Below are 25019 nucleotides of genomic sequence, written 5' to 3'. Positions count from 1 at the left end.
TCAGCTAACACAGACTGTGCAACTGTGTCTTCTGTTGTTTCTCTTTCTTCTTTCAGAAAATCCCCCAGAGCAGCAGAAGCAGCAGAGGAAATGAGTTGTGAGTTCCGTGGCACACAAACATCTGAAGGGCTTTACTCCTGAGCACGCGAGGAGCTGCCTGGCCTCAGCTGGGAATGGATGTTCAGCACATGCTGCAGGGCTCTGCCAGCAGGGATCCGCCCAGTGGGAATGGGCACAGCCTGGCCAGATGGGCTGCGAGGGGTGTTCACACCATGGTGAGAGTTACCTGCCTGCAGGAAACTCAGTTTGGCTTTTTAGCACTGCCTCAAACCCCGTGAGAGGGTCCAGCCTGCAGAGAATAGGGGAGAACCTTATCACTCTCCACAGCTACCTGGGGGATGCTGCAGCCAGGTGGGGCCATGTAGAATAACACTACTCCTAGTATGAGAAAACCTAGAAAATGCAGAGAAGATGCAAGAGGGAACACAGTTCCTAACATTGAGGGGATTTTCAGACTTTTACAGAATAGTCTGGCAACTTCAGGCCAAAAAGAGATGGACAAGGGAGAAAATTCGAAGGGATCAGGTGCACAGGAGAGGTGGCAGGAGGAATGTGCTCCACTGCATGCAGAACAAGAGGCAGCCACAGGACAAGACCCAGCTGATCCCTGGGTAAAGGGAATGTAAAAATCAGGCTAAAGGCTACAGTCTATCTAGAAACCAGGTGATAAGGTGAGTACACCCCTTATCAAATGCTAATAAGAAAGTTCTGCATTAGCTATTTGACAATAAAAGCTGGGCTGTGGCCTGGGGCAGGTTTATTCTGGCACTGAACTCATGCCCATGCTGAGGTTTTTGGGTGCAGGCCAACTGAGACTCTCAGCCTAATATCTGAAACAGGGCAAGCTTCAGCCCACTGGGCTAGCACCCATCAATATTTCCCTGCAGAACAATAAAGTTATCATACTGAAATTCCCATGAGCTTTAAGAATGTAGAAGCATTAGGTTAATACATTTCTGCAATTAAACATTTACATTACTTTAATTCATGCTGCACATTTAATTGATACTGCTATATCTAAAATCCTTCTAAATCAGCCTTCTGCTTGGGTTTTATTTTCTCCCTGAAACGGATTCTTGACATCTGACCAGTCTCCAGTTCTTTACTGGGAGTTAACAACAACCAGCTGAGGGGGTGACTTCATTTGCTTTCCCATTCCAGTTATATAGAGTCTGCTAAGACAGCTGTAGGTGAGCATTAAAATCCTCCCCCCCCCAAAAAAAAAACCAACTTTGTAGCAACTGCAAATACAAAGATCCAAAAACCACTCTGAAGTGCACATTTCCAGATACTTACAACATGAGCGAAAACATTCTCAGGATTAAGACTGATTTAAGTTGATGGTGTCACTTCATATTCTTCAGGTAACAGACTCCTCCTGTACCCCTGACAGGGATGATCACCAGAAGAACAAATTACTCCTCTAAAATAATACTTCAAAAGGATTCTGGCATATTGGAAAAGGTAATTTGGATAAGAGGAAAATGCAGGGGAAAACAAAACCCCACAGCTCAAAAGACTTGGAGGATAGGCTTGTTCAAATAATCCTATTCCTCTTGGCCCAGAAACTCCACAGGTTGTTTGAAAAACAGACCAGAAAATGTTTTGTTTCCTTAAAAGCCTTTGAAAAAAATGTTTTATTGCATGCTTGGAATATACCCTGAATTGTTTTGCTACTTTCTTATAGTATGGGACAGGAGTCAAATTTCAGAGGAAGGTGGGTGTTCTCACCGAGTTCCACTTGGTGTTCACGAGCCAGAACAAACTCTGATGTTCTGTTCAGAGTAAGAGGGAAGAGCCATGGTGCAACTTCAGCAAGGTGATACCTATAAAGAGAACCAGCAGGACACTGGACAGTGTCACAAACACTTTTATTCCTAAGGAGCAGAGGTAAAGACAAGAAAACACAGAGCTAATTGTATTTTCTTCATATCTGCTCTACTGTTCAAATAATCTCCCCGTTTCAAATGTCTGTTCAGCAAACCCTGAATTCCAGACAAGTCTAAGTTGTAGGTCACAAAGTTTTCAGTCCTCTTTAAAAGGATTAAAAACCTGTGGCAAGCATTTTGTTCAAGTAGAGCACGTAGCCCAGAAAAAGCTGCTAATTGGGAAAAGAGAATAAATCTCTCCCACAGCTGTGGCTAAGTAGGACCTTTGAAAGGCTGCAGGTAATTTTAAGCTCTCCCACTTCCAGTAAAAACACTGGAAAGTTTGCACTGAAATCGGTACACACAAATTAACTTCATCAATATAGGAATTCTCATTATACTGGTGAACTTCCAGCCCTGCAAGCTCACAAATGAGAGCCAAACACCACGTTCACCCAAGTCCCAGAGCCTCTCCTGGGTATGTGTATTTGCAGGGATAATTGTCTTAGTTATCACAGAATCATGAAGGTTGGAAAAGACTCTGAGATCGAGTCAAACCTTCAGTAAATGCGAGATCGTCTTTCTATTTTTTGACAAATTCACCTCTGTTCCTTCAGAAGCTGTTAGAATAATTTCCTATATTCTTAAAAATTGCTGAAGACTAAAACTGAAATGAGTTAAATGAATTAACCAGGCTTCAGGGTTCTGCCTCTTTTAAATTAGCTCACATAAATGCAGCCTCATGAAATTCAGCCACGATGAACATCTGCAGTTGGCCTAATACTTCTATCTACACAGCTTGGATGGCATTCAAATTTATTATTACATGTCAGGATTGAAAAAATCCATTTAAACAAACCAACAATGCTATTCAGAGGTATATTATTCTTTGGCTTTGAGGAAAAATACATTAAAATGCCTATTTTCTGTTAGATAGGATAAACCAGTCTTTTTATACACTCTGAGCTAGAAAACAGGGATATATTTTATCTCCCATGTCTGCTCCATTAATGTGAACCAAGGCTAATAGTCAATCTTATCATAGCAATTCCATTTTTTTAATCCACAGAAAATATTCTCTTCTTTTGCTAGACAATTCAGTGGTTCTGAGTTTTAATCCTTAAAGGGATGGGGCTGAATCTTTAAGTTCTTCTAACAGACAAGTTTGCTCCAGGTGTCAGGTGACAGCAGAATCCCCTCCTGTCTCCTCCCCAGGTTTAATTTATTTAATCCTTATCAAAATCCTTCCAGCTCTGTCTATAAAGATTTCCACAGATGACAAATGTGAGTTGGTTACATCCTGGCTCATTTTTCCTTCAAATCATAAAGGCTAAAACCATAATTATTTTTGCCTTTAGCATCCTTAAATTCTTAGAAATTATATTACAAAGGTCTAGTTTTTATTTTACAGTACTGAATCCAAATCAGGGCAAAAAATACAAATGTATTTTGTATTGTGATGTAGTATTCCAGAAGTTGGGCATCATAATCCATCCCTATTCTCTTGAAAACCCCAAACCAGGTGGCCTCTGGAGAATGCTGGGGCTGGAGCCAAGCATGTGCAGCTTTATCTTGGAATTTCAACATGAAAGGGAAAAAACAGCAAAAAGGAGGGAGTTTTATAATTGTAACTAAAAAGTGATCACGATAAGCCCTCAGCATTTCATTTTAATCTAACTCCCTTGAGGCAGAAAGCAGAAGGAGGCCTGGAAAGTTTGTAAATCAGGGACAGTAAAAGAGATGCGAGGACGGTTTGTGTAGCACTCAAATACACACACACGATGTAATTGCCTGTTTTATTTAGTGGAATCACTTTTGTAGATTAGAAATATTTCCAATTCCCATTTACTCCAATGCAAGCCTCCACCATCGACAGGCGTAACGCAGTTTGTTCAACTGATTCCAAACCAAAAAAAAAAAAAAGAAAAAAAAAAAGAAGAAAAAAAAAAGTACAATCTCAAAAGTTAAGTTAGAAACTAAGTTCACACATTTTCTTTGGGACCAGGAATCTGTACATAGTACAAAATATACATTTATTGAACTTTCTGTAAACACACAGTTTGAATTGTGTAAAACTGTAAATAGTGGGTGAACTACGTGGAGAATAATTTATTATATATTGTTATACATTCTACTTAAGGAAAATAGTTATGCTCTTGTATATTACTCTGTTAAATTTATAAATTCCATAATGAAGCTGTGTAATCTGCAAACATGCTTTTCAAGCTTAAATCTCTCCATTCATAACACACATTTGTACAGGTCATCAATGAAAAAAGTTACACTTTCCACAAAATAGATATAAAGAGGTCATGAATTTTCTAAAAAGACAGGCACAGCATGTCACTACAAACGAGACTCTTATGGTACGGTGTGGAGTCAATTCTGTGAGAAGACAGGTGAAAACTCTCTAATTCAGCATGTTTGTACATGGTCTTAGGAACAAGACAGAGCTAGAACCCAAAATCTCTGCTTATAAAGATTTATCAAATAGCTGGTCCTGGAAGTCAAAGCTCACACTTTTCAGATATCCAGCACTCCCTGGCTGGGAGAACCTCAGCTTTTGTCTCCTATCAACTCTTGGTCATGAGTAATTGAGTTTTCCAAGCAGTGAAATACCTGGCTCCATTTGCCAAGAACATTTGCATAATTCAGCACTTACTCCAAAAAGTGGATTCCTGGCACCGAAAAGTTAGATGTGGTTAATAAATACAATTTAACTCTTGGTGCCCAAGGTCATCAGCAAGAACAGGCTGGGAAACCCCAGCTCCCATGGGCTGTAGGGCATTAACCCATGGAACATGAGGTAACAGCATCCCAGCACTGGGGACTCTGGTGTGCAATGTCCAGTTTCCAATTTAAGGGGCTGGAAATTCCAAATTGCAGCAGACTTCTCAGTCTGGCATCACTCAGCAAAAATAAAAAGTTCCCCTATGAACACTGTCAAAGATCCTTTCACAGAATGGTCCATAGGATGATCTGGGTTGGAAGAGCCTTAAATATCATCTAGTTCCAACCTTTCAGGAGTCCATCACTGGACACGGATATAATTCTATGTAAATTCAGGACATTTATTCCTACATTCTCAAGGTCTCATTGTCTTTCCATCCTGGATATGCCATTTTGGATTTCATTTGTTTGCAGCTAAAAGCACTGCATCAAAGATCAAACCTCTTAAATTGTGCTCTTCTGAGGTTTTAAAAGCAAAAAAAATCTGAGATATTTAAAGAATTAAGAAATTATCTTAGATTAACCAAACATTTTGCTTTAACATTACCACTGTCTTCCGTTTGGATTTGAAAAGCTTTTTCAAAACCTAAACTGAATTAAGATTACATTTGTTTTTCATTCTAAGAGAAGTGGAATAGTTAAGGCTCCAACAACATGTGCAGAATTTGTATGTTGTGAGCAAAAGCTTCATCAACATCAGCAGGATGTAAAGTTAAGTTTGTGCCTGACTTTCCCAAGCCTATCTGACTCTAATTTTCCCCCATAGTGTGAACAGAAATATTGTGATCCAGCCTGAAATCCTAACAGTGAAAACGACTTTGGGTACCCAGTATTTGCACTGCTCAGACTGGCTGGAATTCAGAAACAGCTGAATTGAAACTCTGGACCTTACTCTACAGGCATCAATAGAATAAAAGTATTGAATGTTTGAGGACCTGCCAGTCTGTTTTCTCATTATTCCAAAATGTATTATTCCATTTATTATTATTCCATAAACTATACCATTTATTTCTCAAAATAAATAATAATGGCAGCTCCTTCAACTCCAAAGGCCTCCTCACAACACACATGGGGAGTCCTGTCCACCTGGAAAAACCCCACGTTCCCACCAAGCTCTTCAGAGCCAACACTGCAAGGAAGCAAAAAGGAATTTCAGCTCTGCCTCAGTGTTACTGAGCAAGCCGAGAAGTGCTGATGTCGTGCTCCTGACACAGCACCCACCCTTCAGATAAATGGCTGGTCACACAGTAGTGAGGACTATTTTTTTATTCTTCCCATTTTGGAAAAAAAGAAAAAAAATAAAAAAAGAAGAAAGCAGGTGCCTAGTGATATTTTAAAAAGTACTTGGGCAGGAATCAGTTCAAGTGACGTGTAAAAATCTGGCTATGCATGAACCACTCTAGAAATCTGACCTGTCATCCCACTTCTACCCAAGTTTTGACACTTTCAGATTTTCTTGGTTCTATAAAAGGCATTTTTTTAAGTTAAGCCCACTTTCCCAACTTTTGTGGTGCAAAAGTTGGGGGGGTTTTGTGGTCATTGCATTTAAAGCAAGCCTCTCTCAAAACACTTTCCTAAGATATCAATATCACTCCTGTTCCCTTAGCCTGGAAGCAAAGACTTAAGAAGAATGTGTACAAGAGATGGGAAAAGAAAGATCTGTATTACTGCTGCTCAAAAGGAACATCAAACAAAAACACAGAGAAAATGAGAAATATGCACAAAGCCTAAGTTACTACAAGTCAACAACTCTGACACAATCAGGGGATTAAAGCTCCAGACATTTTTGTTCACATACTAAGTAAATGATAGAAATAGTTGTCATTTTTCTAGAAACAAATTGTCAACAGGAGACAATGTAAACTCAACTTTTAACATCAATTTTTTTTTTCTACTTGAATGCATTTAGTGGTCCATGATACTAAAGAGAAGCTTCAAGTTTTCCTATGGCTTCCTGACCTCCTGAGAACACATGCCACAGCCCAGGTGGCTGCTACCTCATTTATAAAGCAATGTTATTAAGCAAAATAAGGCCACAGAGTGCTTCAGATGTGCACACCTGGGTCTGCAGAAAGCTGCAGACTGTGCAAGCACTCCAGAGAAAAAGCTCACAAAAGATTGGAGTCTCTGATCAGTATTTCAAACAGGTCAGTCAAAATTATTTAGCCACAGAATGATGTTTTTAAATTCCGCTCCTTTCTTACAGCTTATAGCAGGAATCACATTCATTTTTTGTGCTACAGCATGCTGGAAGTTCACATCTGGAGCCTCTTTTCACCACTTAGAGAGCCAAAAAACCTCTCCAGCCAGATGGAGAGTTTACACCCTGAACTGATCTATAAAGGCTCAGGTATGATCACCTCAGACACAGGTAGTTGTAGTAACAAGGAGCCACACTCACTATCTAGGAGACATTATTTTCATAGCTTTGGTAAAGCTTGGCACCAAGTAACAATTCATTTTCTACACAAGAATGTCAGGTACAGCCCTGTAGCTCTACAGTTTTGCTGTCTCTGAACCTATGCAAGGTACATCAGGTTTGTATCAAATACTGTATTTGCCAAAGGATGAGGAAAAGGGCACTGGCTTTCCTAAAGGTTAGCCCCTTTCAGACATGGCCAAGTTTAAAATACCAAGGAATTGAAACACACCAAGTCATTTGTGCACAAAAAGCAGTTCGAGAAGGTGCAGGTAGAGATGGAGGTGAACATCTTGGCATGATGAAATCCTGATGTACATTGAACTAAGGTAAGCTGTACCAACCATATCATTAACCTAATTGTGGCAGCCATGCTGTCTCTCCCACAGGACAGAGCTCCAAACCTCCAGAGAATGTGAACACAGAGGAAGGTTGTCAGCACAGAACTCACACACAAGACATTGAGACCAAAGTTTGATGGTTCCAGTCTAAAGAAAAGAAACATTTATCAAAGCAGAATGTTTGTCTGAAGTGGGGAAAGATCTGCAAAGATTTCAATGCTCCCTACACAGGCCATCATTTATCTGGGTGTGGTTTCCCAAACTGTGGCAGGAGGGGTGAGGCAAGCATTCCTTTGCTCTCAGTCCTGTCTCCCACTCTCCATTTTTCCCTAGCACCAGCACCCCACAGCTGGATTATCAATTTACCCAGCTCAAGAGTACAGCTTTTTTCTTTCTCCTAACTGCACACCCACTTAAGGACAAGCACTGGCACAAAAAAAAAAGGCAGTAGGGAAAAACTAGGAGCAATGGTTTAGTCTTGGCCTAAGATCATGAAACCATATCCTTAGACCTTAAACTACTAAAAATGGAATGCAATAGGAAGTGTCTCCTATCCCAGTGTATAAAGTTAAGGCGGGATTCTTATCAGGGAATCAACTGAAGTGAAAACCGATCCCTAATTTTGTTAAATCATCTTAAGCTTCCAACTCTTGAACTGAGCAAAATGGCTCAGATATGAACCTATATAGTGACAGCACCAGCTTTGCAATAAATAATGTAATAGACATTGAAGTCAGTTTGCTACAAGAAAATGTTGAAAAGATCAGCTTTGGCACCTGCAGGAACTCTCAAGGTAAGTGCTACCATGACTCATCTGCTGCTCAGTATTCACCAGGCACCTCGCTGACACAACCTTCAGAGCAGTTTAACCACAAGCTGATGAAATTCCTCTCTCCAATTCTGACTCCAGCTCAAAGTTTAACTGAGAGAAGGCTGTGCCTCAAGGCCATGGTGGTGCTGCTCCTGGGCCAGCTGAAAGGCTCAGGCTCCGTTTCTGCCCCAGCGCAAGTACCGGGGACTCTACGGATACAAAGGATTTACAAAGCCTTGCAAACCTAGGATCCTACTTAATGTCACTGCATTTAGTTCATCCAACATTGGTTTAAAGCACGTTTTAGAAGCCTCTGTCTTGAACATATTTTCAATGCTGAATTAGCGAGAATTATTTGGAACAGTTGTCTATAAAGCAGTTACAGGTATTCTCCCAGAACGATCAGCCAAACATTTAATCTGACTATAACAAAACTCACAGAAACTGTAGCCAGTGAAGCTGTCAAATGTAGAAGGAAAACAAAGTTGCATGGCATACGAAGCAAAGTAGCTTTACAAATGTCATTTCCTTTTAAAAACAAGCAAATCGGGACCATCCTATTTGAACATGTATTTAAAAATACATCTGTTAACATCACACAATTTTCATTTTTGTCACACATGAATCTTTTTCCAAGAGGGAAATAAATAGCACACAATATTTCAAAATAAAAATTGCTGCCTTGCCCCTGAGGTGCTAATGTTTTTAGCATTTAAAAAAAAAAAAGTTTCTGGTGCAAGAAGGAGATGCACAAAGGTGCAAAAGTGCCTTTTTCAACTCAGAGCAGTGAAAAAAGTACAGCTTGCCTCTTTTCTAGGATGCTTTATATACTGAACTCGTTTATTCTGTAATCAAAGTCTGTATCTAAAATGGCAGTGTTTATGCATACATCATAATTCAGTGCTCTGAGCTCATCAAAACGCTGAACGTAGGAGGGAGAGAGAAAGGCCTGAAACGGACTTTCTGCCACTACCCTCAAACCTACTCACATCGCCTGTAGCAACAGCAGAATTATTTTCTTTCTAACCTTCAGGAGACCTCGTCAGAAGAGGCTTCAAAAATCTCCTTTGTCACTGAGACAGTTTAAGTGATTATGGTTTGAAGTATGGCTTTTCACACCACAGTTTTGCTTCCGATTTTTAAAGTTTAAAACTCAAAGGTTCCACAGTCCAGTTCAAGGTTTTGCAGTTTCCAAAACTAAACTTTAGTCTCTATGAAAAAAAGGACAGAACTTTATCTGCCTAGTCCTAAATTAAGTTTAGCTTTTCACACTAATACACCATGTATTATTAAATATGCTCGTTAATTAGGTGCCTGTGAAGCTATAACTTAACATCATTATATTTTTGCACTCTACAACAAAATTAGACATTTTAAGCATTTATTCATAGGTAGGTAAGGAACTGGTTCTTTAAGCAAAAATTGCTATAAATTTATAAATACAAATAGTGCTTATGTTTTCTTCATTCATGCTTGAACAGATTACAAACTGAATACAATGAAGTTACGTTTAAGCACCCCACATAGACAAGAGGGATAAAAGAAAAGTTTGCTGGTATATACTATACTTAGTTCCAAGACACTATAAGTTACTTTTTCACTGTTCAGTGTTCCCTAACTCTTCATTAGTTTTAAGGCTATATATACAAATATGTATATGTCAAAGTTAGGGAAAGACAAATATAGCAAAATGCATTGTACTACATTTTCCTATCAAAAAGTAATTATACACCAAGTTCTGATTCTGTTTAACTGCAGTAAATGTTACAATCTACTTGTTTTACTGATTTTCCTTTTGAGGAATCTGCCTACTAAATGAGTAAACTACATATTAAATACAATATTCTCAACCAAAAAGACAATACAAGGTGCACAAAACAGCAGTTTTGCAAACACGACTGACTTGAAAACTTAATTTTCGTATGCTCAATGGGAGAAAGCTAAGCTTAAATCAAATTAGTTTATTATCTTATAAAATTTTAAATTAGAATTTTAAACAACAAACAGTTAAATATTGTCAACATGCTATACCTCAAATCACAAGTACTGTTTAACCACTAGTCTCTCATTCTAAGTAAGTGGGTCAATTAAAAACACACACCATAAAATGTTAAAGATTGTCAGGCTTTGACAAATGTATTTTTTATCAAACAGTAGGCAAATTCAAACCAATGCACATCTTCAGTAGGGAGGGGAAAAAAAAAACCAACACCAAAAAAGCCTGAAAAAACCCACATTTGTAAAAAATAGGGTAACGGATTAATCCCACATCATCCTCTAGCATATGGCTATGTCTTGGGCAATAATCAAAATCCTTCCCATTTTAAAAATGGCTACCAATTAAGAAAAATATTCTTCCACAAGTAAAATATCATTTACAATGGCACTGACATTTTAAAAGGCAGGAAAAGAAGGAATTACACATTTATGGGTAAATGTCTTGTTTGTTAAATCAAGCTTTATTGATAAAATGGAATTCAGAGTATTTTTCTTGGAACAGCAGCAGACCCAGCCAATCAGGATTGTAAAAATGCTGCAGACTCCTACTTTATGTAGAAAGTTGTCTTCGTGCTCAGTGATTAGTAGTTTCAGGTAAGGGTTAATGAAAAAGAGGTGCAAAGAACCAAGGAGCTCTAATGCCAAGACTGATACATGTATGAACAGGATACTGTTAACAGGGCATGATTTCACTCCCACTGAACTCAAAATCACAGATCCCTTCGACTCAACGTGAGAGCAGGAGTGCATCCAAGAAAATGATATATGTTTGTTGAAGAATGTGCACTACTCCTAAGTTATTTTTCCATTGCCAAGCGAAATTCACACACACTGTAATTTCTGGTAGGTTGCCCATGAGTTCAGCTTTCATATAAACCAAAAAGTTATCTTTAACAGTTTTGTGCACCTCTTGAGCACCTAGCTGGCTAGGCTGCTGCTCCTTGCAATCCAAAACCACAACATGATTTTTAAAAGGGATATATATTGTTGCATCACACAAGCCAAAACATTTCTTCTAACCTTTATAGTGATTTAAAGCGGTTCATAATTAAATATGAGCATTTGTACAAAGACAATTGCACTTTACAAAAACAAAATCATACAACATAAATTGCTGGAGTCTGATTTACAACATGAATTTATGGTTTGAAATCACGTTTACAGAAGTCTGTTTTACAAAAAAGATCAGTTCCTGGGCTAGATGTTGCACTGCTGTAGTCACTCTCACCAACACATCATATTCCCTTCTTTAATTAAGGTTGAGGATGGATGTTAAGAAGGGTCACTGTGGTTGGGCTGCACTTTCATTTGCAGGATGAAACGTGAACTCCACAGCTAGATGAGCAGTTTTACCACATATCATCAGTTGAGGCAGAATCCTTAAAGAAAAAAGAAGGAACCCTTTAAAGTCTGGAGTGCCCATCTTTGCGGCAGTTTCTGGATAATCCAGACTGAAAAGGGTAAAGACTTAAATCACTTCAGGAGTCTCTTTTCTCTCCCCTTTCAGAAACAAGCTTTTAAAAAGTATCTAAACCCCACATATTCTTAATTAACAAAACATCAGAATCAAGAAATTTCAAAATACGACCAAGTGTTTAATCAATCCTGAAAATAAGATCCTAGAAATGTTACCCAAAAGCATTTCCAAAGCCTTTCTAGCTATTTCCTGAGTAGTTGGAAGTAATACAAAATGGATACACTCAGCTCACAGGTGCAAAAAAAGAGCAGGATGTGTTATCACCATTAACATCTTTTGTATTCTCAGCCCTCCCTCGTTGCATGGGAAGATACAGACATCAACTGACACCCTGTTATAACTCAGAGCTATTTTAACACTTTTAATTTAAGGTTACAGAAGTATAGTTTAGGTAACTGAAGGAAAGTGTAATTTTGGATGGTAATAAAACTGCAAGGGGAAAAAAATAAGTGTATGTAACAAAAAAATAAATATTTGAAGTAGAAACATGCTGTGCTTCAAATTATAATTGTATGGTCACACTACTTGGTATTTCAACCTATCCAATACCTGAGTGTCTCAAAAATTCATTCTATTGAGGCCCACAGGCAACAGCAGATTTTGTGTAACTACCACAAGCCTGACAAATGTTTAACCAAATCGTGGTTTAACCGGTATTTAATTTTACCAAGTGTTTTTTAATCCATTTGCCTTTGTGTCAGACTGCTTGCTTAGACTGCTCTGCATGCAGCTTTCTCTACCAGCCTCATCAGGTGGGCTCACAGGTTAACCACGAGCAAGTGGGGCCACAGCTCTGCAGCTGAAGTAACAGCTGAATCAGCAGCACAGGAGTCAGAGCAAACTGCTCCTGTGCACCACCTTTGGTGGTTTCAGCATCATCTGCTCCTCTTCCCTAAGCAATTAAGGGCAGGATGGGCTTTTACAACAGCTCATCCTGGTGCTTCCACAGCTATAACTCCCCATCATTACTGAGGCTGCAGGAGGTAGAAATATTACTTCTCTTCGAAAGCACTGCCTTAGTGACTCCTTGGAGAGGAAAGAGGCTAATTAAGTCTCTAGCAATGCCACACATGATAATTCCTTAGCACTGAAGATCTGCACCCTTCATTCAAACTTGCACACAGAATCCATTGCAAACCAGAGAGGAACAGTTGGCACGGAGGTGTAGTTAAAAAAAAACACCAACTGAAATTGCCCTTTGCAAAAGTACCACCTCCAGCTTTTCCTTCAAGACCAGAAGTAGCAAAGGAGAGCAATTATATGAAAGAGTAAAATGGTTGTTTCAAGAATGAAGAATAAAAGCAGCACGAGTAAAAATGCAGGCGCTGCTTGCCAACTATTCCATATGCAAATTTCTGTATCCCAGTTGCCAACATGACCAAAAAGTTTGTGTACTGCAGGTTTGCAGAACAACAACATACTACAGAATGTATTTTGAAGGGAAAGCATCCTTTTTCAGCCCATTTAGGAGGTTTTATGCTAAAAATAGAACGAAGGCTGCCAAATAAAACTAGTGCATGGTTGTAAGGCCAACGCACAATCTTTATGTCTGGCTGCATTTCACTTCTGTCACACCCAAGCATGAAAGTAATTTCTGCTGAGAGTTAAAGGATCCGTTTAAATGCTCCATTTTCAGTGACAGAATGTTGTTTCTGGTGATCAAACTGCCACTGGAATCATGCTCATGTTCATTGCTTGGTTTTTCTTCCCCCCATCCTGACAGTGGATTTACGCCTCTCCCAGCACTGACATATAAAGAACCCCAAGTGTTTGCTTGCTGTAAGATGCTCTATGCTTAAGAATAGAAGTGTTTACACAGTCCATTTGGTAATCTAATATATTCTTAACACATCCATTTAACCTTTAGATATAGCATTTTTCTTCTTGATATTTAGGAAAAATTGCCTCCTATAAAGAAGGGAAAAAAAAGGCCCCCCCATGACTCTTTCCACCATTTGGCAGCACTTGGAAACCCAAGCAGGACTGAAAGAATGAAATTCCAGAGGACAAATGAATCAACCCAACTGGAGTTTTGAGATGACGATCAGCAGAAGGCAGCAGAAAACAATTACAAAACACAGTCCAAAAAGCACAAGTATTATTCCTTTCTTGGGGAAAGAGGTCTTTAACAGGAATTTGTAATATCTTTCTTTACAAAACAGCTCAAATAATTGGGGTGGGGAGAAAGAGAATGTAAGAGAAAAGATACTTACAGCATCATCATTCCTGTAGGGGTTCAGTCTGTTATACACAGCTTCAATCACACTCCGTCTAAAGTAAAAAAAAAGACAAAAAAAACCCACAAGATTTTAAGGCTTTTTTTTTTCCCCAAGTCAAATTCCCAGTTTTAATTTTAATGCAACCTTTAGAAGATTCCAAATTCGCAGAACCATTTTTACTGCAAGCTAGCACTAAGTGTCCTTAAAGATTCCATATCCTTTAAAACCTCTAGGCTCAAGACAAGCAAGGCTGAATATCCTTCAGAGTTAAACAGGAGAAGGGCACAACCTGACAGGTCTTCCCTTTGAAAAATGGCAGCAGAGACCTCAGTGGACATTGAATATCCTGGTCATTTGTGCCCAAAAACCACTGCAGTAGTGCCTCATGTATTAAATACATTATGGCATGTACTATGTATTACTTCCATAGGGGAACAGTGTTGTGTTATTTTCTGGACACACAAAATTCTGAAGTATATTTTTGTTTGTGTTATGTCCTAAAATGTACTTCCAATGTGCAAACATGAAAAAAATAGATCCAGAACAGTACTCTTCTACAATGACATGCCAAATACTCTCCTGCAATTTTTTCTCAAAAAAAAAAAAAAACCAAACAAAAAAAAAACCAACAAAAACAACAAAAACAACAACAACAACAACAACAACAAAAAAAACAAAAAAAAACCAAAAAAATCAAATTTGCAGGTTTGTGTATTGTATCTTCAGAATGAGATAAATTTTGTCTGGTAAAAAAATATTTAAAAAATTATTCAAGCATTTCCACAGTTACCTCCTTTTAAAAAGGCCCCTGCTTAGCATATTTAAGATAGCTTGAAATTAACCTTCATCTCTGGGATTCTTGACTTTTCTAATAGTGATAGAAAATTGATAAGAAATAGAGTGATAAAATATGAATACATTTGCGATCAACATGCAAATGAGCAACATAGTTTTTATGTATTTCTTTTAACAAAGGGTGAAAAACTGAGAATCAAAAAAACCCTTGAAAACAGGTATTTAAAAAAAACCCAAAAAACAAAACACAAGCAAATGTGAGGCTGACGGAAGAAGCTGCCTATGCCTTTTCCAGTATATAAGGAAAAAACTTTGAAGTGAGAACAGGAAGGAAAGAGGGGAGTAAAAAACATAAATTACATATTGGACTTCAAATGCAACTTTCTTTTGGATCCCCTTCTGCAGAACCAGGTAAGATGAAGTAGCAGATTGTGATGCAAAACAAACTTTAAAGAGCAACCTTTAAATTGCTGATGAATGCATGCAGAGCAATCACAAAGGAGTGCAAGAGAAGAAAAAAAGCAGATGACAAGCTTTGTAATCATCCTGCAACGCTGAAGAGTCAGGAACTACCATGTATAAACATCATAGTGAATGGTTATAGGGCATGAAAGAAGGGGTTGGATTTAAAGCAATAAAATCAAGCAATTACACACAAGGTACATTACATATATGGATTGGAAAGTTTCCCATATCGTTCTAGAAATAGGTATCTTTGATTCTAAATACAAGCAGGTTTCTTGGAAAGCATTCTTTTCTTTCCAAATTGGCAATAGTGCTTTAAGTTACATAAACATCCAATTAAATCAATATTTCTCTAAGTCCCTATTCAAACTAGCATCGCTGAGACACAAAATACAGCTGAAGTCAGATCACTTCAGCATTTCTTCACAGCCATGATGCTACTTCCAGCCAAAGGAGATTAAGAAAAATCAGTTTGCATGCTGCATTTCATGAGTAACTGACTCACTCATAATTCAACACTACAGCAGCTCATCCTAAATAGATGCTATTATACTTTAAATTGCCATCTCTTCTTCTCCTAGTCAAACAGTTCCTACAGGGACAATATTGTTTTCTAGAAGCCATCTTTACAGTTATCACTCTATAATTTATTCAATTTATTAATTTATAATTTATTCAATTACATGCCTAAAGTCCTGATGTTTTGGTGTAACAATACAAAAATCATACTCTGAAAGGTCAAAAATACTCTGTATCATGTGTGCCCAATCCATTTTAACACAGCACAGGCTCATGAAGAATCTTTTGAATCAAAAAGAACTTGGTTTGGGGTGCAAAGAAGCTGAGCACATTGCTTCTTTAAAGACTGAATATTTGAGAAACCACGGAGCATCCCACTGAACACTTCAAGGACAAAGTCAGCTATATAAAGCTACAAATTTAACTTCCCACTCTTCTTTTTTGATAGATTTCTATCTTGCTTTCAGATTTGTCACAAGCAGAGAGGAACAAAAGCAAATTTTTAAGCAATTACAACATGGCTACAGACAAGAAAAGAAAGCTGCCAAGCAAAATATTTTATGCATATCATTTCTTGTTGAAGTGTGTAACACTTCAACCCAAGTAATTAAAGTCAGGGCATTCTTTTCACATGTTCAAATGTAACATTCCCCCCAGAAACCCCAGTTAATTACAAAAAACTCAGGCCACCCTTAAAAACCCCTCATTCCTTCCCAAAACTACAGTTTGACATTTAATTTTTGCAATGATTCATAGTCAACTCCATTCTTAGGCTTGTCCTTTTCATCCAGAACAACTGAGTAATAAAAACTGGAGAACAGATCATCACCTTTTGTCCTGTGCCCTTCCTCCCTCCCTGCCCCCCAACTTTTAAGAGTGGCCTTGCAGTTACAGTGTGATTTAAATCAAACCCCACAGGTACACTGATGTGAACTCACTTGCTTGCCAACTCCCCCCCCGGCGGGAGGTTTGGGATGCTCTCAGTTGCTAACGTACGCATCACGTGGACTAAGTCTGGCACTCCTTCACCCTGCTTCTTTATGATCTCTGGGAATCAGAAGTACTTTTTTTGTAAGTGCTGTCCAAATTTAACTTCAAAAGATTGAAACACTCAAGTTTTTATAAAAGGCAGCTTAACATTAAAAAAAAAAAAAGAAAAAAAAAATTAAAGCGACAGACCGTACTCAACATGGTAATTGTTAACTTTGTTCCATAAGTAAAAACCTGTAACAGATTTGACACAGATTTACTGCTGTTCACATGCTGACTTGGTTTTAGAAATACACAGCTACCTAGTAATAGTGGGGAAACAAATCTTTAATGGCTTTCCTGCCATACATTAGACACAAGATGTAATATCTTCCCACAATATGCCCAAGGCATGGGACAGATATTAACATCAGTTTTATCACTGCAACACAAGTTAAAATATTATTGCCATCACAGAAAACATAGTATTTTAAAGAAATAAAAGATTAGACAGGTCAGAAGTAATTCCCATGGCTGTATGTGTATTAACCAATACTTGTACCTCACTGCATTACAGCAACATGCAAATTTTAAGAACTATTACACATAAATTAAAAGCCAGGGACATCACATCTAATTGACAGTTTCATTCTCAACTCAGGAGATATTTAAATTCAGGGCAGAAACTTAAAGCTGATCCACTCCAGCTTCTGGGTGAAGAGAATCTGTATTGTAGCCACAGCCACTTTTGTCAAGACATTAATTCTTTAACTTTATTCTTAGGCCTGGTTGTTTTTTTGGTTTTTTTTTTTTTTTTTTCACGTTTGCTTTCTTCACTTTTCTCCTCAAGTCAAAAGCACACAATTTCATTTGAATTCAAGACATTCAAGATCATACCAGCCCTGAAGAGTCACTCCTTAAATAGAGATTTTATGAAATTTAAAGAACAAGAACATTTTTTAAAATGCATCTCATTCATTTCTCTGTAAACATGAGCTCTCAGAAATTGCAAAACACATGAATTTATATTAAGACCTGATACTTTTTATCCTCAAGTGAATACTGCAACATGCAAAAATAATGTGTACATATGTGCACATCTATACATGCATGTATGTACATACACACTATTCTTCATGTAATAAAGCATTTACACAGTTTGAAAGTAGTTGGAATTCATCAGTACCACTCTTGAAAAATACTCAAGCATTCAGATTTTGCCCTAAATTCCAGAAGAATATACCAAGTTTCCATTTTATAATTTGTGGGATAAGGCACATTGAAAGCTTTTAAAACCAACATGTATCCAGTCCTTTTTGTCAAAACAAAACAAAACCTAAAAAACAATTGCGAATTACTTTTTGTATATGTAAATGTTTTTTCAGGGCTGTGTGTGTTTACAAAAACCATCAGATCTGTTTTGCAGTCAGGCTGTGTAAATTATTTGCAAGGTATAGTGGAACCACTGCCTAGTCCTCAACCAGCATCAAACTCTGCAGCACAAAGCTTTAAGCTGTTTACTTCAGAACCTAAATTTTAAATACATGACACCGCACACCAGAGACACCTCAAAAACTTGCCATTTCCTCAAAATCTACAGCCAAAGTTCATTTTACCATCTTACATTTAGCAAAGAAATAATCTAGGAATCTTAAATCTGAATAAGAAGCCAAGATCTCAGATTTGGTTTGCCAAGTTCCTTTATTGTGCAATTTTGAACATCTAGAATATGCTACATTGTGCTAGTTCTAAAGTTCTGCCGTACAAAAATAAGGAATTTATAGTTGACCTATACTACACAGTTTCACAACCTGTAACTGTAGTACATTTAACATACAGTCTCCACTAAATGAATACATTTATAATTTGATAAAACTATAGATACAGACTGAATGAACACTGAAGACACAACAAATGGAGTCGGTCTGCTAGCTGTGTTTAATTTATTGGAATTATCTTGTTTCAATACACCTTCGACCCTCCCCCCAGTCTTTAATTTACTTTTAAACCTTCTACACATTTTCATGGCATCAAGTACTGGGAAAATGTACTTACAACCCTAAAATAAAGGATTCAAAAATGGGAATTCCATACAAAGTTTAAGAAAAAGCCAGAACTTTGTTTATGTGAAAATTAGGGAAGGAACATATAACAGCTAACTTAAAATTATTTATCTCTACATAGGTATAAATATTGCAGGGAATATCTATTACGGAATGGTTTTATGTAAAAGAAAAAAAAAAGAACAGAAAAAAAAAGCTTAGACAAGTTTCTTTTTAGAGTTAACAAATTGATAACACATATTAGTGCAAAAATAGCAACACATTTTGGAATGACTGATTACTTCTACCATGAAGTTCACAAGATACTTTAGGAGTAACATTGATTTATTGCAAGTAATGGCACAAGGATGCTTCTCCACACTTGCTGCTTCTTCCATTATTTGTTGCAGCTACAAATCTGGACCACAAGCACATCAGGAATGTCTTAAGTGACATAGTAAGTAGAAAAGTTTCTACATTTTTTAATATCTGAATCATCTCTCCTTATTCAAGATGACCATCATTATTAAATCCTATTCAGTCTTAAAATTTGCACTAGTTTTTAACAGTATAAAGGCATATTCTGGGCCAAGGGGATAAAAATACAACCAGAAAAAAAAATGCACATTAGAAAGGATTGACTCTCATTACCTGTTGGACTTCACTGAGTACTGAAGTGCATAAAAATATGTAATATGCATTTTGACCAAGTTTCCATTTGAATGAATTTTAAATTTAAATTGATATTACAGATTAGTAAGATCATTCTAAAAGTACTCTTTATATTTTTAGTTCCTTCAGCCAAAAGTCGGGCTTTTAATGTTAAGCACTGCCACTCTTATAGTATCCTAAGATAAGAGCAAGATTATTCACTGTAGTGTATGAAGTTTCAGGTGCTGCAGCAGTCCTACCTTACTAAGGCATTATCCACTTACTTCAGAAACAATGCAATGGCACAGAAATTAATTATATATTAAATATAACAAAGTTATCAACTCCTGTACTTGAAATTCTGCCTTAGTTCAGGCCTTTCAACTTTCCTCATGCATAAGTCCTAAAAGGCCAAATTCTGCAAAAAGCTGATACAAATCACTGCTGGGTTGAGTAGTGTTCACTAAATATTCATTAATTTAATTTTTTTTTTTTTGCAACAACACACAAAAGATTGAGGATAACTATAAAAATTAAGCAAAGACCCTTGAGAGGAAGTACAATATATTTCCTCAAGTTGTTCAGACATCATCCCATTAAATTAATATTAAAGTGCTTTATAACTACATACAGAATCCTTCTGCCTCTATGCAATTATCACACTTTGATCATTCCTGCAAATTTCCTATTTGTATAAATGCAAAGTACCAGCAGCCAAATTCCTTGTATGTACCATAACCACATGCAGGTCCAGTGTTTAGGCTGTTCCTTTACAAAATGAGGCAGCTGTACAAAAATGCCAGCTTTCCTCACTGTAACATTCCTGGGGTACGATGAGGCCAGCTGAAGATGCAGCCTCGGCTTCATCATATTCTAGGTCACGGGTTTGTCTGAGCTCAGACACAATATCTAAGATAAGAAGGCAGTACTTGCCCAGATAAGGAGAATTGCCATGCTGTGAATCAATGTGTGAATGCTCAGCACACTTGTTCTTCACCAAACCTGTGGGTGGGCACACACAGCGAGCTCCTCACACGCCTGGTGCAAAGCTGCTCCCTGCTCTGCTGACACTTCCCTCCCGCGCTGTGACTGCACCGGGATACTCCTGCCACGCTGTCAGGGAGATTCACACCAGCACTGACTGTGCACCAACCTCCCCTCTCAGGCAAGTGTGGAGATTAAAACACACAAATGTCTGCCTGGGCATTTGTTCAGGAGCAGAACAGATGCAGTTTGCTGAGACCTGGCGAGTGAGGCCTTTGAAAAACGTGGCACTTTCTGCAGGAGCACCTACACAGGTTGTAAATGCTTTAAAAATTGCACATGGATTTGTCTGAGCCCAAAATTCCCATGCAGACAAGTTCTCAGTGAAATTTCTGGAGCTGCACTGTGCTACCATCATGCAAGTTAAGGAGGAAAAAAGTGCATAATGTATTCCTCTAACTTACTAATCACTGCTACCAAAGCTGTAGAGAACTCTGCTTATCGTGCCCTGTGCTATTATGGATTCTTGGGAGTATACACACACAACTAGACTTGTAACATATAGAGGAGTCCACTTCAAAAATAGACTTAACCTATGCAAATAATGCATACAGCATGTCTTAGATTTCAGAAACAAACTCCAAGATGTAGTTGGTTTTAAATATCAAAAGGCACTATAAATGCAGTTTTAATCAGAAATTATTTGAATCTAATTGATTTTAAATATCATTTTTATGTGATTCAAAAAGCCCCACACTCACAGTTTCAATTTAAAGTTTAAGAACTCCTGAAATACAAATTTAAATAAAAAATTTTAAGTTACTATCAGAATGAGTTCCCAGCTTTTGTTTGTCATGAATACTTAAAGATTAGCTTTGACAAATTTCTGACGTACTTTCAAATAAGTAAATATGTAAGCAGGTGCTTAAAGATTATAGTAATCAAGTTGTAACCCTACTATTACTGGATAATAAAATATTACAGCTAACTGATCTGTACTTAACTATAAATGGCACTCAAATTACCATCTTCACAGACACTTTTTAAGATATTATGATTATTTTCTTTAACTCCATGTATGTAATAGGAACCAGGATTCACTGGTCTGAAGTTAGTGCTGTCAACAGACTCAGGAATTACACTGGGCATAAAAAAATTCTCAGCCATCCTGAATAATTTTCAGGGCTACAGGCTGCTGCACTTTCATAGCAGAACTTTTTCAGGACATATATGAGTGCCTTTTTCAGAGGTTCACAGAATGGCCAATGGCACTTGAAGGTCTATTAAAAAGCCTGTATGTGTTAAGGGTTTAATTGTTGGAAGGGGAAGGGGGCCAGGGGTCTGTTTAGAAACAAAGTTACTTATTTTTTTTTAAATGATCCACCTTCTACTCTGCTTTCCAGGTACTTGTCCAACTCTGCCTCTCTTTTCACCGCCTCTGGTGATACCTTTGGTGCATTCGGAAAACAGATCAATATCACACTCATGTTGTCTCGACTTCCCTGGTGGAAAAGAAAAAATGATTTGAGAAATGTATACACACCAGGCTAAACACACATCAAAGCATTTAAAATACAGAAATTCACAAATCATATGGTACCAGAATCCAACTTTCACTATTATGGATTAATATTATCATCAGAATTATTCTCCCTGTACCCCTTAGAGAATTCCAGGCCCATTCATTTGGTACAACTCTTCAGTCATTGTTTTTCCCTCTTTTATGGTCTGAAGACTACATGGAGCCAGTTACAGACACCCCATTGCCATCTAAAAATTGACATTAGTAATGAGTGATGTATCAAAGTTGTGTTCCATCTTGTTTTAAGTACCACCCAATCATTTTGGGAAAACAGCTGAATGAGTGAACAAAACCATTACTGCTCCAAAGCACTAATCAGAAAGGTGCTATATTCAGACAGTGCTTCCACTAAAAATCACATCTATTAGGTTTTTTCTTCTCCTTTTCATTTAAAACAAGAAAAGTTGCAAGTGAGAGAATTTGTTAGAAAACCAGCTGTAAGGTACCGAGATCTTTGCAAAAAATGTTTACATTTAAAACTCCAAATAAAGGAAACCCAATACTTGAATATTTAAAAATACAAACACATTCTGCCTATGCAATGTAACTGGTTTACTTTCAATACCCCTGTGCTTTGGCCTACAAACATGCATCCACAGGCTTAACTTTTAACACTAATTAATTCCACTGATGTCAGTGAGATCAAGAACAAGCAGTGTGCAAAACAACAGGTATGGGGAGGTGCTGACAGCTGGCTCCTGCAAAGCTTACAGCATCCACAAGTCTCTGTTCCCTTCCTGGTATTTGCTTTTAGGATTGCCAAAGAAAAATAGTAAACAAAAATATAGCCATTATCAATCTGCCAAGGTGTTGGAAAGCAATTACAATTTTCTAGATGGGAAACAACGATCCTGTTAGCCACCTGGGAAGAGCAGGGATGTTGTCTTGTTTCTTTAGAAAGAAATTGGCTTTTTTACTCTATGACTTCCAGTTTGCCTTTGCAAAATAAGTATCAAGCTATGAAACTCAGTACCTGCATCACACTGCAACTTATTAATACAGAGTAGAAGTTAATGCAGACAAAGTTACATAGTTTTGTTAAACCAAATAGTCTCAACTTCTTCTACTTGGTTTCAGGGCTGTATCACACAACAGTGAATAAGAAATACAGTAATTAAATCAAAATAAAAACTAACTTAGGAAGCCAGGTCTTCAAAATACAAAGTCAAGGTTCATGGATTCTGCATTTATCTTGATGTAAATATGACAGTAATGTTAATACTATGTGCCCAAGAAAGCAGGGGAACATAAGAAAGGGGAAATATACTCTCTAGCCTGGTTAAGTCTTAAGAGTTAAGGTTTTGTGAAGTACGTTACGAAAGAGAAAAGAGCAGTTATTGTCTTCAGCTTGCCCATAAATTCCCATTAGCTTCTAGTTTTCCACTGATCACAGTGTATCTGTACATGATTATAACCTCTTAATTAACCAAAACCACCCAGAAAAACGTTGTTCCTGTTGTGTGTTCATTCCCCCTCTATCACCATATTTGTAGGAAACATGGTCATCACTGTCAAAGTCAGGTTACCATAAACCATTGAATATTTATAGACTGGAAGCAAAGTTATTATTAGCTTGTTCATAAACTTCTAATAGTGAAAGCACAGTAAACTCCTTCTCTCAAGTCTGGCTACCTTGTACAAGCAGGTGTCAACTATCTCATTGCAAACTTTCTCAAGGTCATCAGTGACTTCAAGTCTGGATCTTACAAAGTCACACAGCTCTTCATTTCCCATAACATCCCAGATACCATCGCACGCCAGGATGATGAACTGATCATCTTCTTCTGATCTCTCAATTTCATAAACTTCAGGCTCGGGTGAGACCAGCTGTTCTGTAGGACCTTTCCCATGGACACATTTGTAATCAAAGTCCCCAAGTGCCCTTGAAACAGCAAGGGAGCCATTCACACGCTGAATCATTACGGAGCCACCTGCATTCTGTATACGCTCCTTCTCCAGCGGGTTACTTGGTTTGTGATCCTGTGTGAAGAAGTGAACCTTCCTGTTTCGACAGAGCAAACCTCTCGAGTCTCCACAGTTGATGAAGTATGTGTGTTGGGGAGAAATCATGACACCCACAGCTGTTGACCCACTTCTGTCTGCGCCATGCTTCTTCTCAGAGATGACTCTCATGTGTTCATCAATTTGCAGAAAACCTGTTCTGATGCCGCTCTTTACACTTTCCACAGATGGTGGCCCATCTGGCCCTTTAAAATCCTGGTTGCTCGTGATGTGATCTAATAAATGCTCACAGCAGTACTTGGCAACCTGGGATCCAGCGTGCCCATCATAGACAGCAAAAAACGACCATCCATCAAGTCCATTTGGCAAACCGATCACAGCCGTGTGTGCATCCTCCATTTCCACGCGCCAGCCCTGCATACTGCTCAGACCGTAACGCAGCCCATTCCCCTGCCCCTGGGCGTTATGCTTCTCCATCTTTGGCTTGTCTAAAAATGCTCCCATGGTGACCTTCCTTCAGTTCTACAAAGGAAAAAAAAAAAGGATTATTAAGATATTTCTTAAGCGTCTTGTTTAAAAATCCTGTTGAAAGATATTAAATAATGGTATAAGTAATGTTAAGACGCCCAAAATACACAGCTATAAAGCTGATTTTTCTGTGTCTCCAGTCAAATTTGTATTGCTTTCATCTAATTTTAACAAGGACACTACTACTAGCTGAACTGCACTTTTCATATTTTTGTATTTTCAGCTGTTTTACTTGAAAAATTTATGTTCACTGTCATTCATGGTTCTGACAAAAGCCTCTATTAGAACTATGTATGAAAACCAGTTTCAAAGAGGACTTGTTAACTGGCATACATCTGAATGGCTGTTCCCTGTAACTACTGAGCCATGAAAGAGTTCAGTGTTTCCAGGACACTGGCATTCCCTAGATCCCTACCTGCTGGCCACAAATTCCCGCTAACATTGCTTTTCTGGTAGTGATAGGGAAAATGAAAGCAAACTGATTAGTTTTTCCTTTTTTCAAGAAGGGAGTTTCAGGGTTTTTTGGGTTCGGTTGTTATTTGGCTTTTTTTTAACAGATAAATTATAAGAATGACCAAGAGGATGCCAGAGTCTGCATA

General features: G+C 37.9%; 1 protein-coding gene across 1 annotated transcript in view; it reads right to left on the bottom strand.

Annotated features, from left to right (window-relative positions):
* Positions 1-3710: 3710 nt before the first annotated feature.
* Positions 3711-25019, bottom strand: part of PPM1A (protein phosphatase, Mg2+/Mn2+ dependent 1A) — a 35186-nt gene continuing 13877 nt past the window's right edge. The window contains exons 2-6 of the mRNA XM_053944726.1: positions 23563-24414; positions 21733-21850; positions 16641-16749; positions 13918-13975; positions 3711-11606 (exon numbers count right to left, since the gene is read on the bottom strand). Coding sequence (XP_053800701.1) covers positions 11577-11606; positions 13918-13975; positions 16641-16749; positions 21733-21850; positions 23563-24396 — 1149 coding nt within the window. The 5' untranslated portion in view covers positions 24397-24414 and the 3' untranslated portion in view covers positions 3711-11576. The remainder of the gene's footprint in view (positions 11607-13917; positions 13976-16640; positions 16750-21732; positions 21851-23562; positions 24415-25019) is intronic.

This window comes from Vidua chalybeata, chromosome 6 (genome assembly GCF_026979565.1).
Source record: "Vidua chalybeata isolate OUT-0048 chromosome 6, bVidCha1 merged haplotype, whole genome shotgun sequence".
In the NCBI taxonomy this organism is placed as follows: domain Eukaryota; kingdom Metazoa; phylum Chordata; class Aves; order Passeriformes; family Viduidae; genus Vidua; species Vidua chalybeata.
The sequence above is the reverse complement of the archived record's forward strand: the minus strand, read 5'-3'. Positions and strand labels throughout refer to the sequence as shown.